We start from the raw sequence: 22,265 nt of genomic DNA on the forward strand, positions 1-22,265 counted from the left end.
GGAGGAGATGAGACGAAATGAGACAAAATAGGATGGATGCAATATCGTTGTCTTTAACGATAGGTGCCATGTAGGCGTGGTTGATATCAATTCATAGTATACCCTTTTTCGATGCGTAATAATTGTTATCAAATGTTTAAATGGTCAAACTACGTACCTAGGTATTCTTGTGAATAATCAATGTTTTTGCTCTTCTAGATTGCATTCCAATTTCAATAACAGGTGTTTGCTCTTTTTCAGAAATGACTAGAGCACGAGAATTATCATATATTATTCTCAATATCAAAAGAATAGCTGCTTGTAGTATCGTTGCTTCCAAGTCAACATGCCCATGTTCAAGTAGATGGCTATACAGATAAGAATAGGTGGCACACTCTTAAATATCCTCTTCATCAGCGGCCGTTTTCTCTACAATAAAGTATTTATCACGACCAGTCTTCGGATCCGGCTCATGCTCGACTAAAAAGTGTCAGTCTATTCATAATCTTCACGCAAGAATAGCAATTTAAACCCCACTTACCAGCAAGCTTATTAAGATGGCCGATAATATTCTCGATCTGCGTATCCTTTTTGTTACGGTCCTTACGACCCAGATTGTTGATCCACGAGAAGCTGTTGAGCGCAAGGTATACGATAGCGATGAAGATCAGCACGCCGATGCTATACGCCCACACGACGACGACGGTGACGATGTCAGTCCACCCGTTGTGCGAGTTGCGGAATGAGGTGTGGGGCGTCGTTTCCATTACCCCGCCACCACTACCGGAGAGCCAGCCGAAGAGGGTGAAGATGGTAGCTAGCGCGTCGACACCTAGTATAGCGCCTACGAGCTGCCATGACGGCCACGTGCGCCCACCACGCGTCACGAAAATGAGCCAGTTCTCGGTTAAGGCGACCTCGAGGAATAGGACTTCTTGTATGGAACCGAACCGCTGTACCACGCCTCCATTGGCTAGGAACATAGTGCCCCGGATGATCCAGGTACCAGCTGCCAGGAGAGAGCCCAGGATCACACTGATAACCCAAATTTTCTTCAGCTGCCACTCTACCGGACGGGGTTCGACATGGGCATTATCATATGCGACTGCTACGGTGGCCAGGTCGGCGAATAGCGCGATAAATACTATGAGGTCCGGACGGATAGTCTCGTTGATGATGACCATTGACGTCGTTAGGTAAATCTCAAGGTGAAGACACAGAGCAATACGATATTGCACGTACGCTTTCATCCGTTGGAAGATCTGTTTCCGAAGTTAGTATGTTGAATGCCCAAATAAAACGCGCCTTATCACTTTCGAAGAATGGTCCTCGTGGATAGCAACAAATGCTAGGAGAGGGATGTATACCTGGCGAGCAGTCTTGATCGATAAGATGATGGTGCTAAGTCCTGGAGCCAGGAACACGATATCAGCAGCCGCTTGAGCAGCTTCAGAAGACCCTTCCACAGCGATTCCGCAATCCGCCTTTTTCAGAGAAGGGGCATCGTTGACACCTGTAGGGGGACCCAAGTGTTAATAATATGCTACTTTTTCATTTTTTTTTCCGAAGCAGATAGTTTCTTGGGGATCCTTACCATCTCCCGTCATTGCTGTTAACGAGCCACGCTGTTGTAACATTTCAACGACTTGATATTTATGTTCCGGGAACACCTCTGCGAACCCGTCGGCCCGTTGTACAAGATCATGCTGAACAGTACCGGTCAAGCCGCTGTGTATCAATCTTTCGGAATTATACACCTTAGTACCCAGTCCCAACATCTTACAGGTCTCTTTTGCTATAGCGATCGCATCACCAGTAAGCATTTTCACAGGCACGCCAAGATGCGACGCCTCGATGATCGTCTGTGCGGTATCTTCGCGTGGAGGATCGAACATGGACAGAAGTCCTAGCAAAACCCACGGCTCGTCATTTTTCTTGTACGCTACGCCCAAAGAGCGGAACCCTCGTAAGGCGAATTCCCTGGCTTTTTGGTTATACATAGTACGGACTTCATCGCTAACGTTTGCGAGATTCACGATGGCACGCGGCGCACCCTTTGCGCAGACGTAGCGATCATCTCCCAAGTGGCATTCAGTTGTAATTCGCTTAGAAACGGGATCGAATGGAGTGAATTTGTCCGTCACCCAACCTTGTCGTAGTATGTCGCGCGCCTTCGGGTAACGTTTCAATGTTGTGATGGTGACCTTATCTATGGGATCGAGTGATGCAATATTGTGAGAGCTTGCTAAAGCCGCGACGGCCATCATCCAATTCACATCTTGGCCTTCGGCAACGAACGGCTCACGAATGCTGAGCTTATTAGCCGTGAGAGTGCCAGTCTTATCAGAACAGAGTACATTGACGCCCTATTAATCTCTTTAGTGAACAATTTATACACGTGGCAGTGTTTGGAAGCACGTACCGCTAAGGACTCGATAGCCGTCAATTTTTGAACAATGGCTTTTTGCTTCGCTAAATACGCAGCACCCACAGCGAGTGTCGTCGTCGTCACTACAGGGAGACCAACAGGAACTCCAATAATTAGTAGCACCAATGTGTAATGGAGAAGATTCTGTACGTGGGGTTCTGCGATCCTAAGATGGTGGAAGAAACCCCCAATCCATACGACGAGAACCCAAAACATGACGAGCACCAGCAATGAAGTTCCAATGCTATCCATCACGGCCTTGAAGTGGCCTTGATCCTTAGCCCCTTGGACCAAAGATGCAGTTCGTCCGACGAAGGAGTATTTGGCAGATGTAGTCATAATAGCGAAAGCTTTTCCTCGTTTGCATCCCGTCGTGTAATATAAAACGTCGCCCATGTATTTGTCCACGGCGAGGGATTCGCCGGTAATTGCTGATTGATCGCAAGCCACGAGGGGTTCGCCAAAATGAATCGACTCGTCATCGTCTTCCTCCTCAGTCTTCTCCTGATCCTTCGCCTTTTGGTTACCGTTTTTAGTTTCTTCCTCGTCGCCAAATTTGTCCTCATTTCTTAGTTCTTTGAATTGTTCGAAGTCATGAGGCCTACTATAATCACAAATCAACTGGGCATCACCTGGAACGGTCTGTCCTTCTTGAATGATTATCTACACACTGTAAGCTTAAATGTCCTCTCGCGATATTCTCGGCAGGTATCAAGGTTCAATGGGAATGGTAGAAAACACAGCTATCACTTCAGGGAGGCTGGAAATAACACTTACAATATCCCCGGGAACCAATTCCCTAGCTAGAATTTGATCTTCTTTACCATCGCGTACAACATGAGCTCTCATGGCAATATCGCCTTTTAAACTTGCTACCACATCTGCTGCTTGCTTCTCTTGGTAAAAACCAACAAACGCATTAAGACAGAGGATGCCGATAATGACTCCGAAATCTATCCAGTCGCCCAGACCGACGGCCAGTAATGCGGCGATTTCCATAACTAAACTACTTGTCAGGACCTATTTTAATAGATTCACAAAGATTGGTCGGCCAGTCGTATTAGCCTAGGTCTTGCTCACCATAAAGGATAGGCCCCTGGAAATAGCTCAGAATCTTAGCAAACATGTTTTCTTTCTCCGCCATCAGCTCATTCCAACCGAATCGTCTACGTCTTTCTTCTACTTGAGCAGAGGTTAACCCATCGCGGATCTCGGTTTCGAGCCACGAGTCTGGTGGCTTTCCGACTTCGGTAGACCGAGGCTCATCTTCCAATTCACCGTCTTTAGATTTCCAGAATTGCCACCATTTCGGTTGCTTGCGTCTTCTGCCAATACCACTTGCGAGGCTCGCTCTGCGCTCGACATCGAAGGTCGTAATGAATCGATCGAGTGCCTCATATTCATTCAGGTCAGAACTCTTGGCCGGTACGTTCATCCGAAACTCCCCAAATTTAATATGTTCACTACTCTGATCGCGGCCGGGCTCGGCCATCTGGCCACCATCGTGTTGTTCGGCCGAGTAATTTGCTCCATTGGAGTGACTGGCCCCCTGGGCTTCGACGTCGTCTTCGGCTGGGCCGCCGTGCTCTCTTGAATGAGACAGGATGTCCATTGCTCGCAATCTGACAACAAGAGAGTTGTCCGGCGCGCTCCTGCTTCCTTCGTCGAGCTGTCCCTGATAGATATCACAAACTTAGATGGGAAACAGAAGTATCTTCTATGCTCAGGCTTGTGAAAATCCCGCAGCAGATAAACAAAGAACCTTTCAGAGATTGACGTTTAGACTGTCCGCTATACTCATAGGATTTGACAGATCCAACTATAATATAGACAGGTTCCTAACTAGCTGTATAGATAGAGTTTTCAGCTCAAGCAGGCACCTTGTTCGGCGCAATAGTATCAACTAGTTAGTGCGCCTGGCTATCCGGGAAGAAGCTTGCGCGGCAGAAGAGACGAGTAAATGGCTGCTTTGTTTTGCTGCCCATGGCTCTTAGCACAAAGGGGTAAGAAAAAGGAACCAGCAGTGATAGTAAAGAACGACGTCAATCCCGCGAAAGCTGAGAACAGCGGTGCCATTATTGGCGGAAATGCGAGCCGAGATATCCTAGAATGTTTGGTCATCATTACGTAGAAGGCTGGCATTGGGCTGACCGGTATTCCCTTCTAGGACCAGTCAAGCAAGAGTGGTGAAGTCGAGACGACGCAACCATTGCGATGTGATTTGCTCACCGTCAATCCCCGCAGTCAGGTCTGCCCAAGTCGAGCAAAACTATTGGATCTCCTGCTAGTTCCCTATCAGCCGCCTACCTAACGATATATTCCCGTTCATATCCCACGTGCTTACTAGTAACACATGAGAGTTCCGGAACTCGCGGAAATCTTGTCACCCAAGCAACTTGAGATGGTCAACCACGAGATGCAGTGCATGATGTAGTCAATCGATCGTATATCGCATATTACATCCATAGGTAGGTATTCAATGAGCCCGATTATTAATGAATTGAATCCGTTCATTGATAGGTGGGTCTCACCACCTGGCAGATGAACTCGGGTTACATAAGCAAGCTACGTAATCTGAGTTATCTAATCCCTCGATTTATTCACCAATTCTGATATTGAAATTTTAATCAACTTACGAAGTATGTACATATGCATCTTACCAATTCCCTACAACAAAAGGATTCTTGGGTAGGTTTCGTTCAGTTAGATAACATCCATGTGATTATTCTGTACAGGTACCTACCTATCAAGGAAATGAGAGATCTAATAAGTCAAGGAAACAAATCACATTGGTTGCTAGGTAAGTATTTAAGTAACTACATCAGTATGTAGGTTTTCCTGTTTAAAATAGCTATATTCTAATATTAAACGTATTCCATGTGCTGATTCCATTGCATCGCACTGTATCAAAAGCTATCCCCTGTGTGGCACATCTTGTGTCGACTACTTACCATAGTATTTGTAAGTCACCTTTCTAGGCGAAGCAGGGGATATTTTGGCGCATAGTTCACTGGGACACTATTCTTGACGCCATTCCGAGGTCTGTTCACATCAATAACTTGCTTAGCCACCTAGTAGGTAGGTAGGTAAGCAGTATGTGAAGGAAAGGGCAATTTGTAGAAGTTCGAAATAAGTCTTCTTATTTCGGCTTAGGCTTGGGTGGCGGCTTCTTGACACCCGTCGTGTCGTAACTACCTCGAGAACTCATGATGATAATATTGATGTGAATAGGTAAGATATCGGTGTAAAGATATTGATGTAAGTGTAGATGGCTAGATAAACTAGGATGATTGTTGATGCTCTAAAAATTATTTTCCTACTTGAAAGCACCGACATATATACACAAATGAAAGTATCAATTGTCCACTAACAGAACACAGTGTGTAAAAACTCAAGCTGCACATTACGAAAATACGTAGGCAAGTAGGATAACAAAGGAGCTGTGAACTATCAAAGAGAAAACTTGAGAGTATTAACAAAAATAGGTACCTACCTAGGTATCTCTAATATAATTTAGCACATTTTCATGTATACCTAAGTTCTTTACCTACGATGTCGATATCTTGTTGTGCTGCGCTTTAATTAGGTAGAAAAAATACCAGACATTAGCAAAATATTTTCTTTTAAGAGACATTCCATTCTCTCTCAATCTTAAGTAGGTACCTTACCGACCGAGGAGTCTTAGCAAATAGTCTTATATGTAAATCATATAAAAACTTGTTTATAGATACATACTTGGCTAAATAATACTGGTATTTTTTCTAATTAAAGCACAGCATTCCCACACAACTTGGAAAAGGGAGAATAACCAATCCAAATACAGTTACGTCATCTTATTATTTGCAGGGAGCCAAGACCTAGTACCACTATAGATCTGGGTTGCCCCGCGCTAAATTTCAGCTCGCAGGGCTTGGGTGTTACCCGATTTAACTTGCAGATGCGGATAGCTGTTTGCAGATACGGCGTATTAATCAATCGTGGCTGTGTAGGTAATCATGGCATCAGGTAGATACTAAAGGGCAAATCCCACCACAAGCAATTTCAATATAAAGACTTCAATATGTCGTCTCAGAATCTTCTCAGACATTCCAAGAATTTACAGAGGTCTTTGGTATAATCACAACATCAAGCAGTAAACCGACCCGTCAACAAAATGGGAAACCCGACAGAAGCAGACTTCACCTACGAAGGCAGCACCGCGCCACCTCCTTACGCCCCGGCGAACACCCACACAGAGTCAGACACGCCGGCGTACCAAGCCGTAACGGGGGAAGGCAGCTCCGGTGTCTCGGGAGTGACGAACAAGATCCCACAATTCCTCAACGCCTACTTCCCACCTCTCACGAAATGGTCGCGGATGATGTATCTAGGCGAACACGCCGAGCAACCGTTCTTTGCCGTCACTACGCACACGGGGCTCTCGGGGAAACCGATGCTAGAGATGCACGCAGGGCCGACCGGCTCCGAACCTATTATCGCGACAGCCGGGGCCCAGAGCCGGTTTTGCAGCGGCAAGACCACCGTCGTCAAGTTGATCCCCGGCGGCGGCTATCTTGAGAGCTCGACCGAAACCACAACCTTCAACGTAAAAGAGACTTACGTTAAGCGCCATGTGACCTACCCGTTTTCCATCGAAGTCGGGCTCGGGAAGGATACTCGGGTTGAAAATTTTGAGTGGCGCGGCAGTAGCGGCGAGGAGGTTAAGGGGCTTGATAAGAGCTCGTGGAGGGGCTACAAGTTAGTCAGGCTAGGAAGCGATTCCCTGGGCCCCGGCGGCGAAAGGGCGTCGCGGTCAACGGGCGCTTCGAGCGATGGCAAGGAGGTCGTTGCGGTGTACACGGCGAACGGAAGCTTCAGCAGAAATAAGGTGTTCAAGTTCCAGTTCCTCGAGAGCGGGGCTACAGGTGTGTTGGGTGAGAAGTTTGCTCTCGCGGCGGTTATCACGGCTTCGAAGATCGGGTACATGGAATTTATCGTCACGCAATCTGCCGCTGCATCATGAAGGTATCATTTTAGGCGGGGCGGGGTTTGGGTTGTGTACTGCACAGTATTGTATGCATTGTTAGGCGCTTTCGGTTGCTGGGATAAGCGGGACTCAACGATGAATCGCATCATATGGATATATGCGGCATCCGTTCTAGAGATTCATCTTTTGCAAATGCTTTCTCGAAATATTCTAAATAAGTACGCATTAAAAGAGTATGGAGATTTGGGATTACCTACCTACTAGGTATGAATGAACATCCAAACCACTTTTTCCATGACAAAATCTTCGTACGATATTTAATGTAGTTAGGTTCTCGCCTGAGAAACGTACCTACTAACCATAACAGTTACGTTAGTAATTAGGCGTATCCTTTACCGCATCAGCTTCTAGACACCACTGGAGGGGGAGGCGCGATACACAATGAATTAGCACAAACAATGCATACCTAGGTATGGAGGTATTAATTGCCGCCCAGCAGCCTTTATTCACCAAGTCTAGAGCATGCATTATGTACGTACGTACCTAGACACGCACTAATTCACCAAAAGACAGCCCTTAGTTTCCTTTAGCCATTCTCTCAATAAATGCTTTAAGGGAATACATAGATGTACGGATTACGTTTCGTAAATGAAAAATAGAAATGTTGCAGGCGGGGGATCTACAAAACCCCTTAAATGCTACCCCCATAGACCAGGATTGGCTCGCCCCGGTTCAGCCCTATGTAGCACCAGCATAACTCCCCCAACCAACAACTTGAATCTAATATTAGCATTGCTGGGTGCTTCAGGTGGAGCATAGTTGCCGTTGAAGAGATACGCGAAGCTATAAGACTTTCTGTTTCAGGAACTCACTTTTAAAAAGGGAACAAGGAGAGGAACCCCATGGATGCAATAATATTTCATCTATAACCAATCTTTTAACAGTCCACTGAAAGTCATATTTAATCAGTTAGGCACCTACCTACCTACCTACCTAGTAGGTAGGTACCTATATCACCATTCACCCAAACCGAATCCATAATAGGTACCTAGGTAGGTACCTAGGCAGGTAGGTATCAATGATATATGCATGTGGATAGGTATCGTCCTTTGCAGCCTCATTACATTAACTTCCCTTTCACCCACGACGCCGAATTATGGTAGACAAATTCCACCATGGTCTCCTCACTCCATCACAAACCGCTTTTAGTCAGGGTTGGTAATATAAAAGAGACTATATTAACGAATCTTCTAAAATGCGTGATAACTTTAACTTATTAAATATACCTACATGATCTCTGATTACCTACACCCTTACCCCTATGTTGTGCTTATGTAAGGTTACCTACCTAAATCTAAGTTAGACTAGAATCAGAGTTGTGTAACTCCAATAGTCAAACTCAATGAGCGCCTCATACTTTATTATGACTTGTTATGACTACCTCATTTGCCCGAGTACAGTTCATTCCAAGCCCTTCCCTCCTTCCAACATTGCGATGACTTCTGAAGATTACCTATCATGTGACATGAGTTCACCATAGGGAGAAGGATTGCGGGTGTTTGTATGAATTGTGATGGTTACACTTACATGACACCAGGAGTTAATACACTCCGGTACCTAAATTTAAAAAAATGACACATGGGCTATCAATCAAACTTCTTTGTTCATATGTGGCATTCTAATCGCTTGTAAATACTAAAACTAGTAGTACCTTCGGAAGAATGTTAAATGGATAACTATTTCTTTTACTTTAAAATTACTTAGGTATGTACGTACGCCTGTAAGCCCTAATTCCAATAGTAGCCGCCACCGGCGCTTGATGGCTTCTTACAATAAATCCAAAGCACAATTAATGAATCTTTAGGGATCGTAGTTACACAAAAATAACGGTACACCATTGGCTTTCCTCTCGATACGTATAGCCACACCGTTATTTTTAACAGGGATTAAATACTGTTGCCTCAAGACCTTGCATCGATACTGCTTACAATGATGTCACGCTAAGCCAACAATGAAATATCTTACATGTTCGTGTAAAAAGCTTATAGCTTACTACATATGTCCAGTGTCTAGAAAATCCGTATAATTGAAGTTTAGCTTTCGATAATCTGAGACGAAATTTTTTTATAGATACCTAAGCGTAAAATACGCAGGAAAAAATATGTCGGTGAAACAATACGTCAGCCTGATTTAATGCTACGTACCTAAGAAAGAACCCGGACCCTGGGCTGCTTGGTATGGGATTGAGGGGAATATTGCTATCCAATGGCGGGTTCTGTGTCGCGTGCGCAACATTTAATTATCAATTTGCTTGCAGTTCGCTAACGTTCCTTCGGTAATTAAGTACTAGGTTGGCTCTTAGCATTACGTACCAGTACATGAATGCCGCCCTGAATGGCCTAATACGGGCGGGATTTCCCTTAACTTGCCAGGTTTATCCGTACGCGTCAGCACGTGCTTCCGTATTGGTACACTTTGGCGGTGAAATATGGAGAAACGCCTAGGAAAAGGGGCTGTTAGGAGGCTGAAGCAAGAGTTTCGACGACTATCAATGACATATTCAGTAATGCGCCAAGCCACAAAGCAATCCCTCGCCTCAGCTCCTTTTCTTTTCTGACTCGTAAGTCCCTAGCCCTAAAAAAGAATGCCGACGCCACCTTGGTACCTCCCCAATCTCCTACACTTCCTCGATCTTGCCAAATTTCCTTCAAGATTGATCATGGCGATATGGCCAACCGTATGAGATTCGCTCCTAACCGAGTGGTCCTGTTTAGTATCGCGGCTGCCCTTGGACTCTTTGTTCTATTTCACTCCTTCGAACCCCGGAAACGCGCCTGGTCATGCAAGACGCTCTCCTCGTGCCTGGGGGGCAATCACCCGCCCACGTACAAGCATTGGGACGGTGTGCCATTGGACCTCGCCGTCGGCAAAAATGAAAAGACATTGAGCGACGGAACCGTATTATACCACCAACATATTGTCAACACGAACCCTGACATATTATTCCTTGTCCTAACTAGGGATGGGCATTCATGGAGCCGCGATTTCCGATCTACACGACGCACTGTATACGACTTCATTGACATGCTCGTATCCACAGATCTGGATCTAACCCGGGTGTCGCTGGGCCTCATGACGTCGTCGCGCGAAGAATTTGAGGCGACAAAAAAGGCGGTGATGCCGCTACCATTCGCGCGCGTCGCGCTGTTCTATCGCGAAGGTGATGGTGGTGGGGCCGCATCCAGGATCCCATATGAGGACCGACACAAAGCCGAGTACCAGCGTCTACGCCGTGGAGCCATTGCTAGCGCCCGCAACTACCTGATGGCACGAAGCCTGCAGGATGAGTCGCACGTGATCTGGGTCGACGCGGATATTGTCGAGTTCTCCCCTGGCGTGATCCAGAAGATGATCGGTCACGCAGAGACGCGCGACGATGTTGGAATCGTTACGGCGATCTGTGTTCAGACCATCACACCCAACTACGACAAGAACGCGTGGACGGTAAATCGACAGGTACCCCTGCTGATGGGTCCCGTCGGAGATGGCGATCTCGATACCGCTGCAGATAAACTCGTCGAGACTAGGACGTACCTAGACGAGCTAATCAAAGGAACAAGCGACGATGATCTCCTACCTGTAGACAGTGTTGGGGGTACGATATTATACATAAAGGCGAGCATCGTACGACAAGGCATCAATTTCCCCACGTCCCTCGTCGTTGGCACAACATGGTCCCACGAAGGATGGGTGGGCATCGAATCAGAGGGTATATGTTATATGACATCGCACCTCGACGGCGGTGGAGGTTGTTTTGTACTGGGTGGTAGTCATTTTGTGAGACATGCCGATTGGAGTTGAAAGGGAGTTGGTCGATTGTATTAAAGGTCGTCGCATTAGATAAGTACGGCTTTTCTTGTTAATGTGATACCCCAAGTAGGTTTTGTCCTACAATAGGCCTTATAGGCTTGACGTCACGCTCAACTTTATCTCCAATAAGGTTCCTCCCATTTTGCCCGATAGGACGGGTCGTTCCCGGAGTTACACTATTGTATAGGTACTTACCTACCTAAGTACTACAACACCGATTAGGATCCTGCATTTCACCTACATACCTATATAGGTATATATATATGGAGGTTGGGCTTGTGTTCTGTTTAGATACCCATAGACTAAGAACATGCATTAAGTGAGTTGATATTATTGACCCAGACCCGAGTGTGATGTCCACCAAAGTGCACATTTCGAAGAACGCATATGTATCACCATCATATACTTGAATAGACTCGGCGCGTGCCTTAAAGACATCAGTCGATATCTTCGCTTCAACTTATCCCCCGAATCCCAATATCACGTGAAATACAAAGGAATATTACACTATCATCAATTGATTCAACACCTACATACATTGAAGTCGCTTCTACTATATTGTGTATTAGATCCCGAATCGCCCACTCACCACATAACATTCCAGGATATTTGTTGGTCTGGCTATGGAGAGCACATACCCGCACCTATGGCAATAAACTATTTTCTGCTAAAGCATATCTAGGCACTACCGAAGTTTCTTATTCGAAGTGTTGGTAGTATCGTTCTGTCTCACAATCTGTTCATGCGGAACATACCTCATCCTCGACGTCTTTTGGTGGCACCTACCTAGGCACACGAGCCTTTTAGCTACATCCAAGCTATTAGGTTCGTTTTAGAAGGGAACAGGTCCACTTAGCCTATCTATCTTCAGGCACGACAAATTTTTATCCAGCCAAGATCCACATAGCGCTTAGTATAGACCCGCTATCCTGTGTAAATCACGAGATGAAGGGAAAAAATGTACGGAAAAAAAAATACTTAGCTTCACTCCGTTTCGATCGGAGGTCCTCCGGGTTATGAGCCCGGCGCGCTTCCACTGCGCCATGAAGCTTACCGGGGTGGTAGACATTTATGTTTCCATCTATCCAGCCTTGTGATTGGTGAGAAGCAATACTATACTGCCCTATAAAGCTTTGGTTGTCGCAACTTGTTAGTGGGCCTTAATGAATGGATTCAACTTCGATCTTTTATACAAATTTCCACAAATCATCTTTCACTCATTTTTATTTATAATATAGATTCTTCGATAGTGGCAGTTCATTGTATCATATTCGTAGAATCATGTTATCTGGCTATCTTTAGAGAGCTAGTATCTTGCTATTGGGTGAAAACCCGAAAACATGTTCAAACAATCTGTTACTCTCTAAGGGGCACGAATTCCTATATTCAATTTCATGACATGTCATATGAGCTTTCTCCAAATAGCTACTAAGTAGGTAGGTAGGTACTATTGTACATTAAGAACAACGTTTGCAGAGTACCTAATAGTATTTATAATTGTCGTTATTGTGTTAGATCCAAAGACTTTACACTATCATGCGCAGTCGTTTACCTTATCACCTCCGACATTCTCATATTTTTACTAGTTTTGGTAATATTAGAGTGCCTTAGAAAATATGAAAGATAATCGAGGTTTGTAGAGCATGCTAGTATCTAAGTGCCTAGGTACATATTAAACATTTTTTGTTCCTCTTCATTACCTATGTCACCTCACGAGTTAATGGTCTTGAACAGTAGTACTATGCTGCTTGGAATATTCTTTCTGCTTGTACTGATATGATAAAATTATAAATATATCTCTATTAGTAGATACCTAGCAACTAGGTAACCAGTTATAGTTTTAGGTAGCAGCATAACATATTTAAATACATATCCCATATAATCCAAATGCTATTCAATTGTTGCCTCCAACAATTTTGACTAGGTAACTATCTATGTAGGTACCTAGTGTAGAACATTAATGTGCGATAGTCTCTCAATACACGAGGGAAGCTTGTAAACGTCACTGAGATCTCCTGACTACCTACTTGCTTAGGTAGGTAGGTACCTATGTATATCAGATGTTCTCGTTCTATCTAGAAACCAGGATCATGAATAGGTATACATTACTGCTCACAAGTAGGTATCTACTTGCCGTAGGTAAGTAATTGGAGGAATTGGCGGTTCTACGTGTACGAAAAAGGTAGTTCATTCTGTAAACTCATCAATGCTCCATGAGATACAGTAAATAAACACCGAGAAAATAAAATAGAATAAATCATAGGTAGGTACCTAAGCATATGCGTACTTCTTATACTACGTACAGTAAATTAAAGTTATGGTGACTATAATGAAAGAAAACCTATATATTTGTTTCCTTACTCTTAGCTCAGGTCCGCTCCTATGTCCATGTCTACCTAGGTAAGGTTCCTTGATGGAATCTTCCGCTTCCAATATCCCTACTTACCTACCTAGTAGGTAGGTCGGCAACTATAAGTAGGGACGAAGTACAATATATTGAGGAAGCGAATATTCTATTAAAAATTTAAATTTATATGATCATAATTAACATATGCTGATCACCCATTTCCTCGAGCACCGATGAATGTCTTGGCAGAACTCACCGTGGTAGCAACACAGCGTCATCCACCTATCCAACCACACCATACCGCATACAAATGTGGCGAGGGTAGCTCCGATGAAACAACCCATCCCATACGACTCAACTACCGGCATGGCATACACAGCTACACCAAACCATCGCATTGCTTAATAAACGTGGGCGGGTATGCTCTAATTACAGTAGGTATGGACGGGAATTTTATTTTTACCCCAGAACCGCTACCGAAGAAAGCCAAAACATGGACTGGGTAGATCGGGAATCCGGGTAAGCGTTAAGCGAAAGGCGAGCGAGCCGCACGAAAATGCGCCGGAACCCCAGCGCTTGAAGTGCCGAATTGAGTCGACGACGACTAAACAAAATCACCAACACTTCCCGCTTTGCTAATTTGATTTCTTTCAACTTGGAAGATTTTTCTTCACAAAGGATCCAAAAAAAAACGACGAAAAAAGCTTTATACTTCGTACACCTTCATCTACTCGTCGTCGACGGCAAGTAATGTATCACAAGCAAACCAAGCACATGTCATAATATAATTTTCCTTTGTTGTATTAACGGCGCACTCCAAAATTTGCAGACTGCTCGTTTTGCGTTCCTATGCGTTCTGTCCCGTCTTATTCTGTCGCATTCCAGTCTGGGTAAGAAATCGATATCCAGCTGTGCAGCTACAAAAACAAAAACCAGCTGTTGGCAGTGTGGGGTGATTTCTTTAACCCAACCTTGCCTTTTCATCTGACTTATTCAAAGCGTCTGTCCTCTATTTTCGTCTCGAAGAAAAAGGGAAATAATACCGCGAAACTCCCGTCAAAATCACCATCTATTTCCTTCTCCCCCCCAAAGATGCTTGCTCCGTAAAAGCCGTGAAAAAAAGAAATCACTGCTTAAGTGAGCGTGTAACCACCGTCAACACGGAGGTCGGCGCCAGTGACGTACTGGCTAGCGTCAGATAGCAAGAATGCGACAGGGCCCATCAAGTCATCGGGTTGACCCATTTTACCCTGAGGGATAAGCGATGTCCACTGCTTCTTCAGGTCCGGCTTGTCATCGAGGATCTTCTCGGTTCTGTTTGAGAGCTTTTGTTAGCTGCCATCATTTCTGGCACGGCGAATATGATCAAGCATCATGTGGTGAGTGTTACTTACAGGGCCGTCAGCATGTAACCAGGCGAAATGCAGTTCACACGGATACCGGCATGCGCCCACTCAACAGCGAGAGAGGCAGCCATGTGTCGGACAGCAGCCTTGGCAGTGTTGTAAGGACTGGAGAACGAATTTTGTTAATTGGGGTCATTGTCGCAAATTGCGCCACCGGTCGATTGGTGGCTGATCGGATTGGAGAACAACTTACGCCTGAGGTTGGGGAACGTTGACGATGGCGCCAGACATGCTTCCGATGAAGACCATGCTACCCGGGCTCTTGCGCTCCATCAAATGCTTGGCGACAGTGATGGCAAAGAGGTATGTACCGTCTACGTTGACGCTCCAAAGCTTGCGCATACGATCGATCGGGTAATCGACGGCATTGTAGTTTTCAGTGAAACCGGCGCTGGTGACGAGGTGGTCGATCTTGCCGTGCTCCTTGATGATCTGGTCGATGCAGCTCTGCACCGAGTCGGCATCAGACACGTCGGCGTAGTGGGCAGTAACTTTGGGCACTCTTGTTGCGCCGGGGTTTTCCTTTCGGAATACCTCAACCAGCTCAACGGCTTGGCGCTCGGCTTCTTCCTCTGTTTGATTGGAAAAGAATTGTCAGTATCCGCCTCCGTTATCGACTATGACACACCGCAAGTCTCCATAGATTATGCATGTGGAGATTTAATAAACTGGAGAGTACATTCGGTGAAGGGGTAAGTCAGGTTTGAAAGGAAGAGAAGTCGGTGGAGCAAGAAATGCGAAAACTGGCCAAACTTTGCGAGTTTAGGAGGGAAGTATATGCGAAATGGAAGATAGGAAGAGAGTAACGAAGAAAGATGAAAAGAGGAAGGAAAAAAAGACGAATAGCTTACTGTTCATGTCTACAATAGCCAAATTGGCACCGCTAATAACCATGCCTTGGCCCATGACGAGTCCGAGACCTCGAGCACCACCAGTGACAACACCGACTTTGCCCTCGAGGGAGAAAGAAGCCAGAGTTCGCTTCATGTGAAAACCACCACGACCTTGGACGGGGGTCGAGGAAGGGAGGGCGTCTTCCTCAGGATACTCGACGGTGATACTATCGTCTGTGCGAGCGAATGCACCGGGAGGGGGTGAGGTATGCTTCTTGTCCTTGTTGTCGGCATTGTTGAGAGGGTTGTTATTATTGTGAAGGAACGCGGCGCTAGCAGGAAGGCTGGTGGGAAGAGTGGTAGCTCGAGGAGCAGCAGCTCTGCTAGCAGAACCGGCAGCTCGCGCCGTTGCGCGTACTAGGTTTCGGGATAACATTATGTGATAGGTATATGGGTATAGGTAGGTGTGTATGTATTTTATGTCTATGAGGGTTTTAGGCGAAGGGCGAAAGGCGGAGAATAAAGTAAAAAAGTAAAGAATAAATAGGTAGAATTGGCGTGCTGCCGACCTAGGAGTAGGTATTGTAGAAAGGGATATTAATATGGATTTACTATGTATGACATGTATCTTCTATGGATACAGTTAGACAGCTAAGAGAAAAAGAAGTTCTATGCGTGGATGAGTTGTCGTCGATGGGTATATTTCTGTGAATAAAATAATAAAATGTTGAGGGACGTGAGCAATGAGCAGAGGAGAGCTTCAAGTTTGCACAAACGGGTTGTTGAATAGATTGGACAATGGCAGATAAATGACGTATGCGCGCCGAGTAGTAGGTATCGTCAGAATGGAGCTCTATACCGCTTTTAGATTGTCTAGAATCAATGTTTCTTGAGTAGACCCTCTATTTGATATTGCGGAACTCGACGAGGTATTTGTATTGAAAATAAGGAGAATGGGATGGGAAGTGTTCAGATGAGCGAAGACAACAAAAAAAAAAAGACAGTGGGAGACACGAGGAAAAACTAAACCACCGCCCAAGAAAAAAAGGTCACCTGCACAGGGGACCGTTGAAAAACTCACGATGCTCCAGGGCTCACTAACATTTTTTTTTTTCAATATTTCTTTCCACACGGATGATGTATTGCTGTACATCTGTATTGATGTACCGGTGTAGTTGTGTATATGCCGCCCAATGCTCACTGTCCAGTGGTAAACATGTACCTGCACCTGTCCAGGATCCCAGGTGCTTACAGGTAGCCTTTAAGACGATCAATTCTAAATTCTGTCTGGGGTCCAAGCTTCCTTACCGGTAGTGGACCACCCCTCCTACCCTCCCAGATGTCTCCTTACCTTACCTCCGAGTCCCATCTGCTCCCTACCTCTTTCCTCTCAGGCGGCTCTAGGTAGGTTAGTACTCATGTATTGTACAACGTATATATCGAACCTACGATGGCAATAGCACCTGGCCAGCTGTAGGTTTAAGGATTTAACATTTTAATGGAGGGTTGGAGGGGTAGTACCAAGAGGATTTGAGGGAACTAAGTTCTGTAAGACCTTTCTAGACCTTCCAAGACCTCCCAAGACTACTGAAACTTAATTGCCTAGACCAGTCTCATCCTATCTCATCCTACCCTCATACACTTCATTACCATTGTAGAATGCTCTATCTGGTGACAATATGTACGTGACATATGAGCTGTTACCCTATCAGTCTGCCCATCTTCATCACGAACACACCCAGCATATCTAGGTCAGCTAGGTGCAGAATACCTAGTACGCAGTCTACGTTCATCATGTGTACATCACTAGATGTGCACATCCACGTTCCTAAATCAGCTTTCGTACTTTCGTACACCGAAATACAATATGGGAAGATCAGGATGCCACCGCCAAACACTTCAACTAGCCTGCCAGCTACCTACAGCATAACCGGCCAATGTCAAGCTCTAGACACCGACATGTGGGCAAGGTAGGTCACTCCTTGTCAAGAGCTCCCTAAGCTTTTTTTTCTTTCTTCCTTCCAAGCTTTGCTTGCAGCTTTCGTCAGGGGTGTGGGGCGCATCAAGCATAGCACCTTACTGCATAGTACACTAGAAACTTAGCAGCTAAGACACCACGGCCCCGCAAAAGTCCATTAATATAGGTACATATTCCCCATCTAGCCCAATCCAACAATCCACCAAAAACCTCAACTTCGAACGCTAGTGTACTCTAGCATATTGGTGTTTACATCCGTTTGAGTAGAAGAGTGGAAGAGAGGTCAAAAAGACCTCCCCCCCGGGAACGGGGCAGCCAACTAGGATGCGCACCGGACGACCTCGCCTACGCCGTACACGTAGCTTCTAGGCCGCTTCCGGTGCGAGATTGGATGCGTATGTGGGCATGCGAGCGATCGATAATGTAGCCGCTTGTCATACATCCACTATACTATATCTACCTACCTAGTACATAATATGTACTATCCATGACATCCACGGACGGGTATACTGGGTATACTGGGTATACTACGCACAGTATCCATAAGTAGGGCATGATCCCATCTTGTGCTGTTATATGGTTATGGCTCATCGGAAGCGGGAACCATTTTCATGGGATTTGCTGTCGCTCACTTGCCTACGCAGCCTACCGCCATCTCTCGAACGCTGCACCCGACAGTTTACCTGACGACTTTCTAGCAGTCAGGCAGTTTTAGGGAGTGACCATCTTCCCATCTTCCCATCGTCACCACAGCCAGGCTTACGCCCCTTGTCCGCCCCCCGAAGATCGATGTCTCTTCGAGTCTAGTTTCCCCTGTTGGACTGTCCAACCGCGCACCATAATTGCACAAGTCGATAACATCATTCCCATTTACTTACATCTACCTACATCATACATTTATCCACTTACTCATTTACTTACATATTCACTTACATATTCACCTAGGTGCGGTTGCAGCAACTCACCTGCTCAACCTATTCGATCTGTCCGACTTGTCCACTCTCCCAGTCTCAATTCAATCTATTTGCTACAGTTGTATTGCTAAGACTGTACGTGTCTATCTCGGCTTCGGTACGTAGTAATATTATATTACCTATTACTCAGCCCCCAAGGAGCGAATTACCAACCTGTAGGACCTCTCTCCGCCGCCTCCGGTGTTCCGGGGTCACGATGTCACGATGGCTTTTTCTCCCCAATCGATTTCTCCTTTTTCTTTTCATTTTATTAAATTTTCATGGCATGGGGCAACACGAACGTGGGGGTTTCCTTGCCCTACCCCGTCTTACGCTAGTCGAAAGGTCCGGGCTCACGATAGCTTCTAGAGTTCCCCCGGCTCCCCCCGTTTCCCCGGCTTTTACGATAAAATGATAAAATACCTAACCAAAAACAAAACGGGTCTGAATTGTTGATTAACTACCTAGGTAGGTACTCCTAGTATTATTTTCTCCAGGGGCTAGTATAAAGTCAAGTGAGGCTAAGCTAGGTAAGCAAGTCCGTATTTTACATTATCTGCTATGGCATATGTACCTAGGTAGGTATGTACTGCTTTTTTCTTGTCTTGTCTTTCTCTCCTTGTCTTCGTGAGCTATCTCGCGTATACTACCTAGCTAGCCAGCTGCGCATTGCTTGTCTTTTTTTTTTTTTCCCTTTCCTGCAAGGAGCTTCGTGTACGTTTGTATCACACTCAACCTCAAAAATTGAGCGAGAGAACAATAAATCCCGCGATAAGTAATTGACCCCGCCTCGAAACGCGTGATTTCTTACGAGGACTCTGCATATGCGTGTATACGCCCCTCCAATATCCTGAACAACAGACACATACATCACCCGAAAGTTAGCCTGAGGAATTACGGGAATTACCATTGTTGTCAACAAACGTGAGTTGCCCTGAGCCAAGTAGCAGGTATTGCCAGATCGGGGGGCTAACTCCGCGCGGTGCTTTCAGACGGAAGTTATCGATATCCCTTTTGACATCCACGCAGGTGGATACAATTCAGTCTTGCTTCCTTCTCGGAAATTCCACACTAGAAGAGGTTACCTAACCTAGAAGATTAAGAACTTGGAAAGTGTTCTATCTAGTCCACCATTCTCCATTTAAAGCTTCTCCTACTGCTCGGCCAGATCAATAAATATGTCAAGTAGAGTCTCCGGCTGCACGATCTGTGGACTATGCCCTGTGTCAATATCCTTCTCAATCCACTCTACATCCGTACCCTTGAGCACTATGTTCTGTACCTCAAGAGGTATGCCTACGTCTTTGACGGTGCGAATGTATGCTATGCGGCCCTTGTAATCTACTCCTAATCAGCATAGATTTTTGTACCGAAGTCGGACAGGCTGGAGGGTGGGATTGATACTTACGCTCTGAGCTCCACGAAGCCTTTGGACATGGACTGTGAAACGATGCGAAGCTGGGACACATGGTTGACATGACGACGGCGTCCTGCACGAGCTTCGGTGCCACGTCCTGGTACAGCGGCGGCGCCGGGTCATCACAAGTGAGCAGCCCCGCGTGGTCCTATTTCTTTTATTAGTAGTCTTAACAGTCTCCTCGTCGAGCCAGAAGGCTTCTTAAACCGTCGCCAACACCAATATGCGGTGGCGGGTGTCCGCCCAATGCCACAACAACATCCTTTCCATCCCCACCGGCCACCAGCAGCGCGGAAATGAAGATCTGGCCCAGCACAGACGTGGGTTTGCCCTGCGCGGTGCGCTCTGCTTTGCTGAGGCCCATGGCAGCGGCACTGCCGGGGATACCGCTATAGGAATGCGTGACTAGGATCACGTTGTGCTTCTCAACATCGAGGATGGGAAGGAGCATGCGCTTAAGCACGTACTCAGTGTCATCATATGCAGTCACATTCTCGCTGCTGCCTGTGCATGTTCAGAGTTAATATGTTTCTCTCTTGCACGGATGGATGAAGGAAGGCTTTTTCGCATACCGGTCGAAGGGAGTAGGGCGGACAGTGTAGGATAACCCTTGCTTTGGAGGAGATGGAGGAGATAGCCATAGTGGGAAGGACTTTGAGAGGCACCAGGGACGACTACGAAAAGCGTACGGGATGTGGGGCGAGGCATAGCTCAATAGGTACTTGTACTGTTAAGAAGAAATAATGGCGTGGAAAGATGATGCCGTCTTGACGATGGCTGCCCAGGTGTTTTGGACGATGCTCGACTCGACTCGACATCCAATGTGATGAAACCTGGAACAAAAAGCTTCCAAGGTTCCTTGTCCATGACTTGCATTTAATACTGTGAGCGGTAACATTATTGCATATTAGCAATACCCCCAAAGGGATGGTAGGGATGGTTTCTCTTGGTGGGTGTCTTTCTAACACTACTAGGTATCCACGGATGTATGTAATAAGGGATGTACATCTTGTACTGTCTCGCGCTTTTGCATAGCTATTGGCCAGGCTGCAGCACTCAGCCCTGGAGCAAGCCAAGATAATTCGCATGTGCCGCTCGACTTGACTTTCATCACTCAAGCCACGAACTATGGCCTCAAAATAGGATCAAAGCGACGTTTACATTCTTTCATATCGCCGCGGCAACGCCCAAGAAGACTACCGCCTCAACTCCCAACAGGATGTTATTAAGCACGCAATCCTGGAAGGCCAACTGGTGCACCCCTCAATCCCAGCCGTAGAGATCACGAAGGCCATTGCCGATCTTGGCTGCGGCAGCGACATCTGGTTCGACGACATCAAGAACACGCTCTTTCGTGGGACTGACACAGATCCCCGTCTCGTAGGCTTCGACATGAACCCCGGAGCTTTCAACAAGACCCCTGCACCTGGTGTCCAGCTTATCGAGCACGATTGCACCATGCCTTTTGACGACAGTTATAACGGCGCGTTCGACCTCGTGAATATGCGCGGGCTTGCGTATGCCTTGTCCGTCGAAGGCTTTTCTCTCATGATGAAACACGCCATTAAGCTATTGAGTAAGCAGCACTTTTCCCAGGGCAGTTTTCGTTGTCTAACTGTGTGTAGGACCGGGAGGGTACCTCCAGTGGCTTGAGACTGAGACGAGGCTTTTCAAGGCTTATCCAGCTACGCCGAGGATATCAAAAGCTCTGGCTGCTATTAACCTCGAGCGGGAGCAGCGTGAACTTGCACCTTAGTATGGCCGACCCACAGTGCAGAGGATGTTGTGAACTTGTATACTGATGATTTTACAGCCTTCCGCATTTCATGCTTCGAGAACTTCTGTCCCAGAATTCAAGGCCCAGCGGTAGTGCTTGTACTATTAAGGCACAGCCTGAGGGTTCAGACCTGTGTTCTGGGTGCTATGCTGCGCTGATACCGTTAGGCGTTGTGATACCCTAGAGTATCGCATCTCTTGGAGTAGTTAGATCCATGGATACCAGTTAGAGTACCTAGTTTAGCAAGGGGCATTCCCCCGAGTTGAGGCTCCTTAGGTTTTTGCTGTCTCTCGACCCCCCCGTGTCAGGTA

At 46.1% G+C, this 22,265-nt stretch overlaps 6 protein-coding genes and 1 non-coding gene across 7 annotated transcripts; 3 read left to right on the top strand and 4 right to left on the bottom strand.

Annotated features, from left to right (window-relative positions):
- Positions 1–8: 8 nt before the first annotated feature.
- On the bottom strand, positions 9–4,173 carry GGS22DRAFT_28606 (plasma-membrane proton-e). The gene is made up of 7 exons (XM_047966704.1): positions 3,488–4,173; positions 3,185–3,408; positions 2,402–3,070; positions 1,574–2,345; positions 1,347–1,492; positions 521–1,241; positions 9–459 (listed from the first exon to the last, which is right to left on the bottom strand). The coding sequence occupies exons 1-7, from the start codon at positions 4,017–4,019 to the stop codon at positions 377–379; spliced, it is 3,147 nt and encodes a 1,048-aa protein (XP_047817830.1). The 5' UTR covers positions 4,020–4,173; the 3' UTR covers positions 9–376.
- Positions 4,174–6,378: 2,205 nt separating this feature from the next.
- On the top strand, positions 6,379–7,989 carry GGS22DRAFT_166621 (uncharacterized protein). Its single transcript, XM_047961880.1, has 3 exons — positions 6,379–7,572; positions 7,631–7,724; positions 7,917–7,989. The coding sequence occupies exon 1, from the start codon at positions 6,561–6,563 to the stop codon at positions 7,407–7,409; it is 849 nt and encodes a 282-aa protein (XP_047817831.1). The 5' UTR covers positions 6,379–6,560; the 3' UTR covers positions 7,410–7,572; positions 7,631–7,724; positions 7,917–7,989.
- A 2,016-nt stretch (positions 7,990–10,005) lies between these two features.
- On the top strand, positions 10,006–11,571 carry GGS22DRAFT_166622 (glycosyltransferase family 62 protein). Its single transcript, XM_047961881.1, has one exon. It carries the CDS (start codon positions 10,101–10,103, stop codon positions 11,232–11,234), a length of 1,134 nt encoding a protein of 377 aa, XP_047817832.1. The 5' UTR covers positions 10,006–10,100; the 3' UTR covers positions 11,235–11,571.
- Positions 11,572–12,222: 651 nt separating this feature from the next.
- On the bottom strand, positions 12,223–12,294 carry GGS22DRAFT_t89. Its single transcript has one exon. It is a non-coding gene; the product is annotated as a tRNA-Met (tRNA).
- Positions 12,295–14,283: 1,989 nt separating this feature from the next.
- Positions 14,284–16,876, bottom strand: GGS22DRAFT_166628 (NAD(P)-binding protein). The gene is made up of 4 exons (XM_047961882.1): positions 15,848–16,876; positions 15,190–15,568; positions 14,985–15,101; positions 14,284–14,904 (listed from the first exon to the last, which is right to left on the bottom strand). The coding sequence occupies exons 1-4, from the start codon at positions 16,263–16,265 to the stop codon at positions 14,724–14,726; spliced, it is 1,095 nt and encodes a 364-aa protein (XP_047817833.1). The 5' UTR covers positions 16,266–16,876; the 3' UTR covers positions 14,284–14,723.
- Positions 16,877–19,913: 3,037 nt separating this feature from the next.
- GGS22DRAFT_189966 (uncharacterized protein) lies at positions 19,914–20,885 on the bottom strand (the record flags this gene model as incomplete). The annotated part of the gene is made up of 4 exons (XM_047964923.1): positions 19,914–20,101; positions 20,169–20,325; positions 20,395–20,681; positions 20,750–20,885. The coding sequence occupies 4 exons, from the start codon at positions 20,883–20,885 to the stop codon at positions 19,914–19,916; spliced, it is 768 nt and encodes a 255-aa protein (XP_047817834.1).
- Positions 20,886–20,920: 35 nt separating this feature from the next.
- On the top strand, positions 20,921–22,138 carry GGS22DRAFT_189967 (uncharacterized protein; the record flags this gene model as incomplete). Its single annotated transcript, XM_047964924.1, has 4 exons — positions 20,921–20,962; positions 21,321–21,753; positions 21,803–21,932; positions 21,991–22,138. The coding sequence occupies 4 exons, from the start codon at positions 20,921–20,923 to the stop codon at positions 22,136–22,138; spliced, it is 753 nt and encodes a 250-aa protein (XP_047817835.1).
- Between the last annotated feature and the right edge of the window lie 127 nt (positions 22,139–22,265).

Source organism: Annulohypoxylon maeteangense, assembly GCF_022496945.1.
Source record: "Annulohypoxylon maeteangense strain CBS 123835 unplaced genomic scaffold GGS22scaffold_11, whole genome shotgun sequence".
NCBI classification, from domain to species: domain Eukaryota; kingdom Fungi; phylum Ascomycota; class Sordariomycetes; order Xylariales; family Hypoxylaceae; genus Annulohypoxylon; species Annulohypoxylon maeteangense.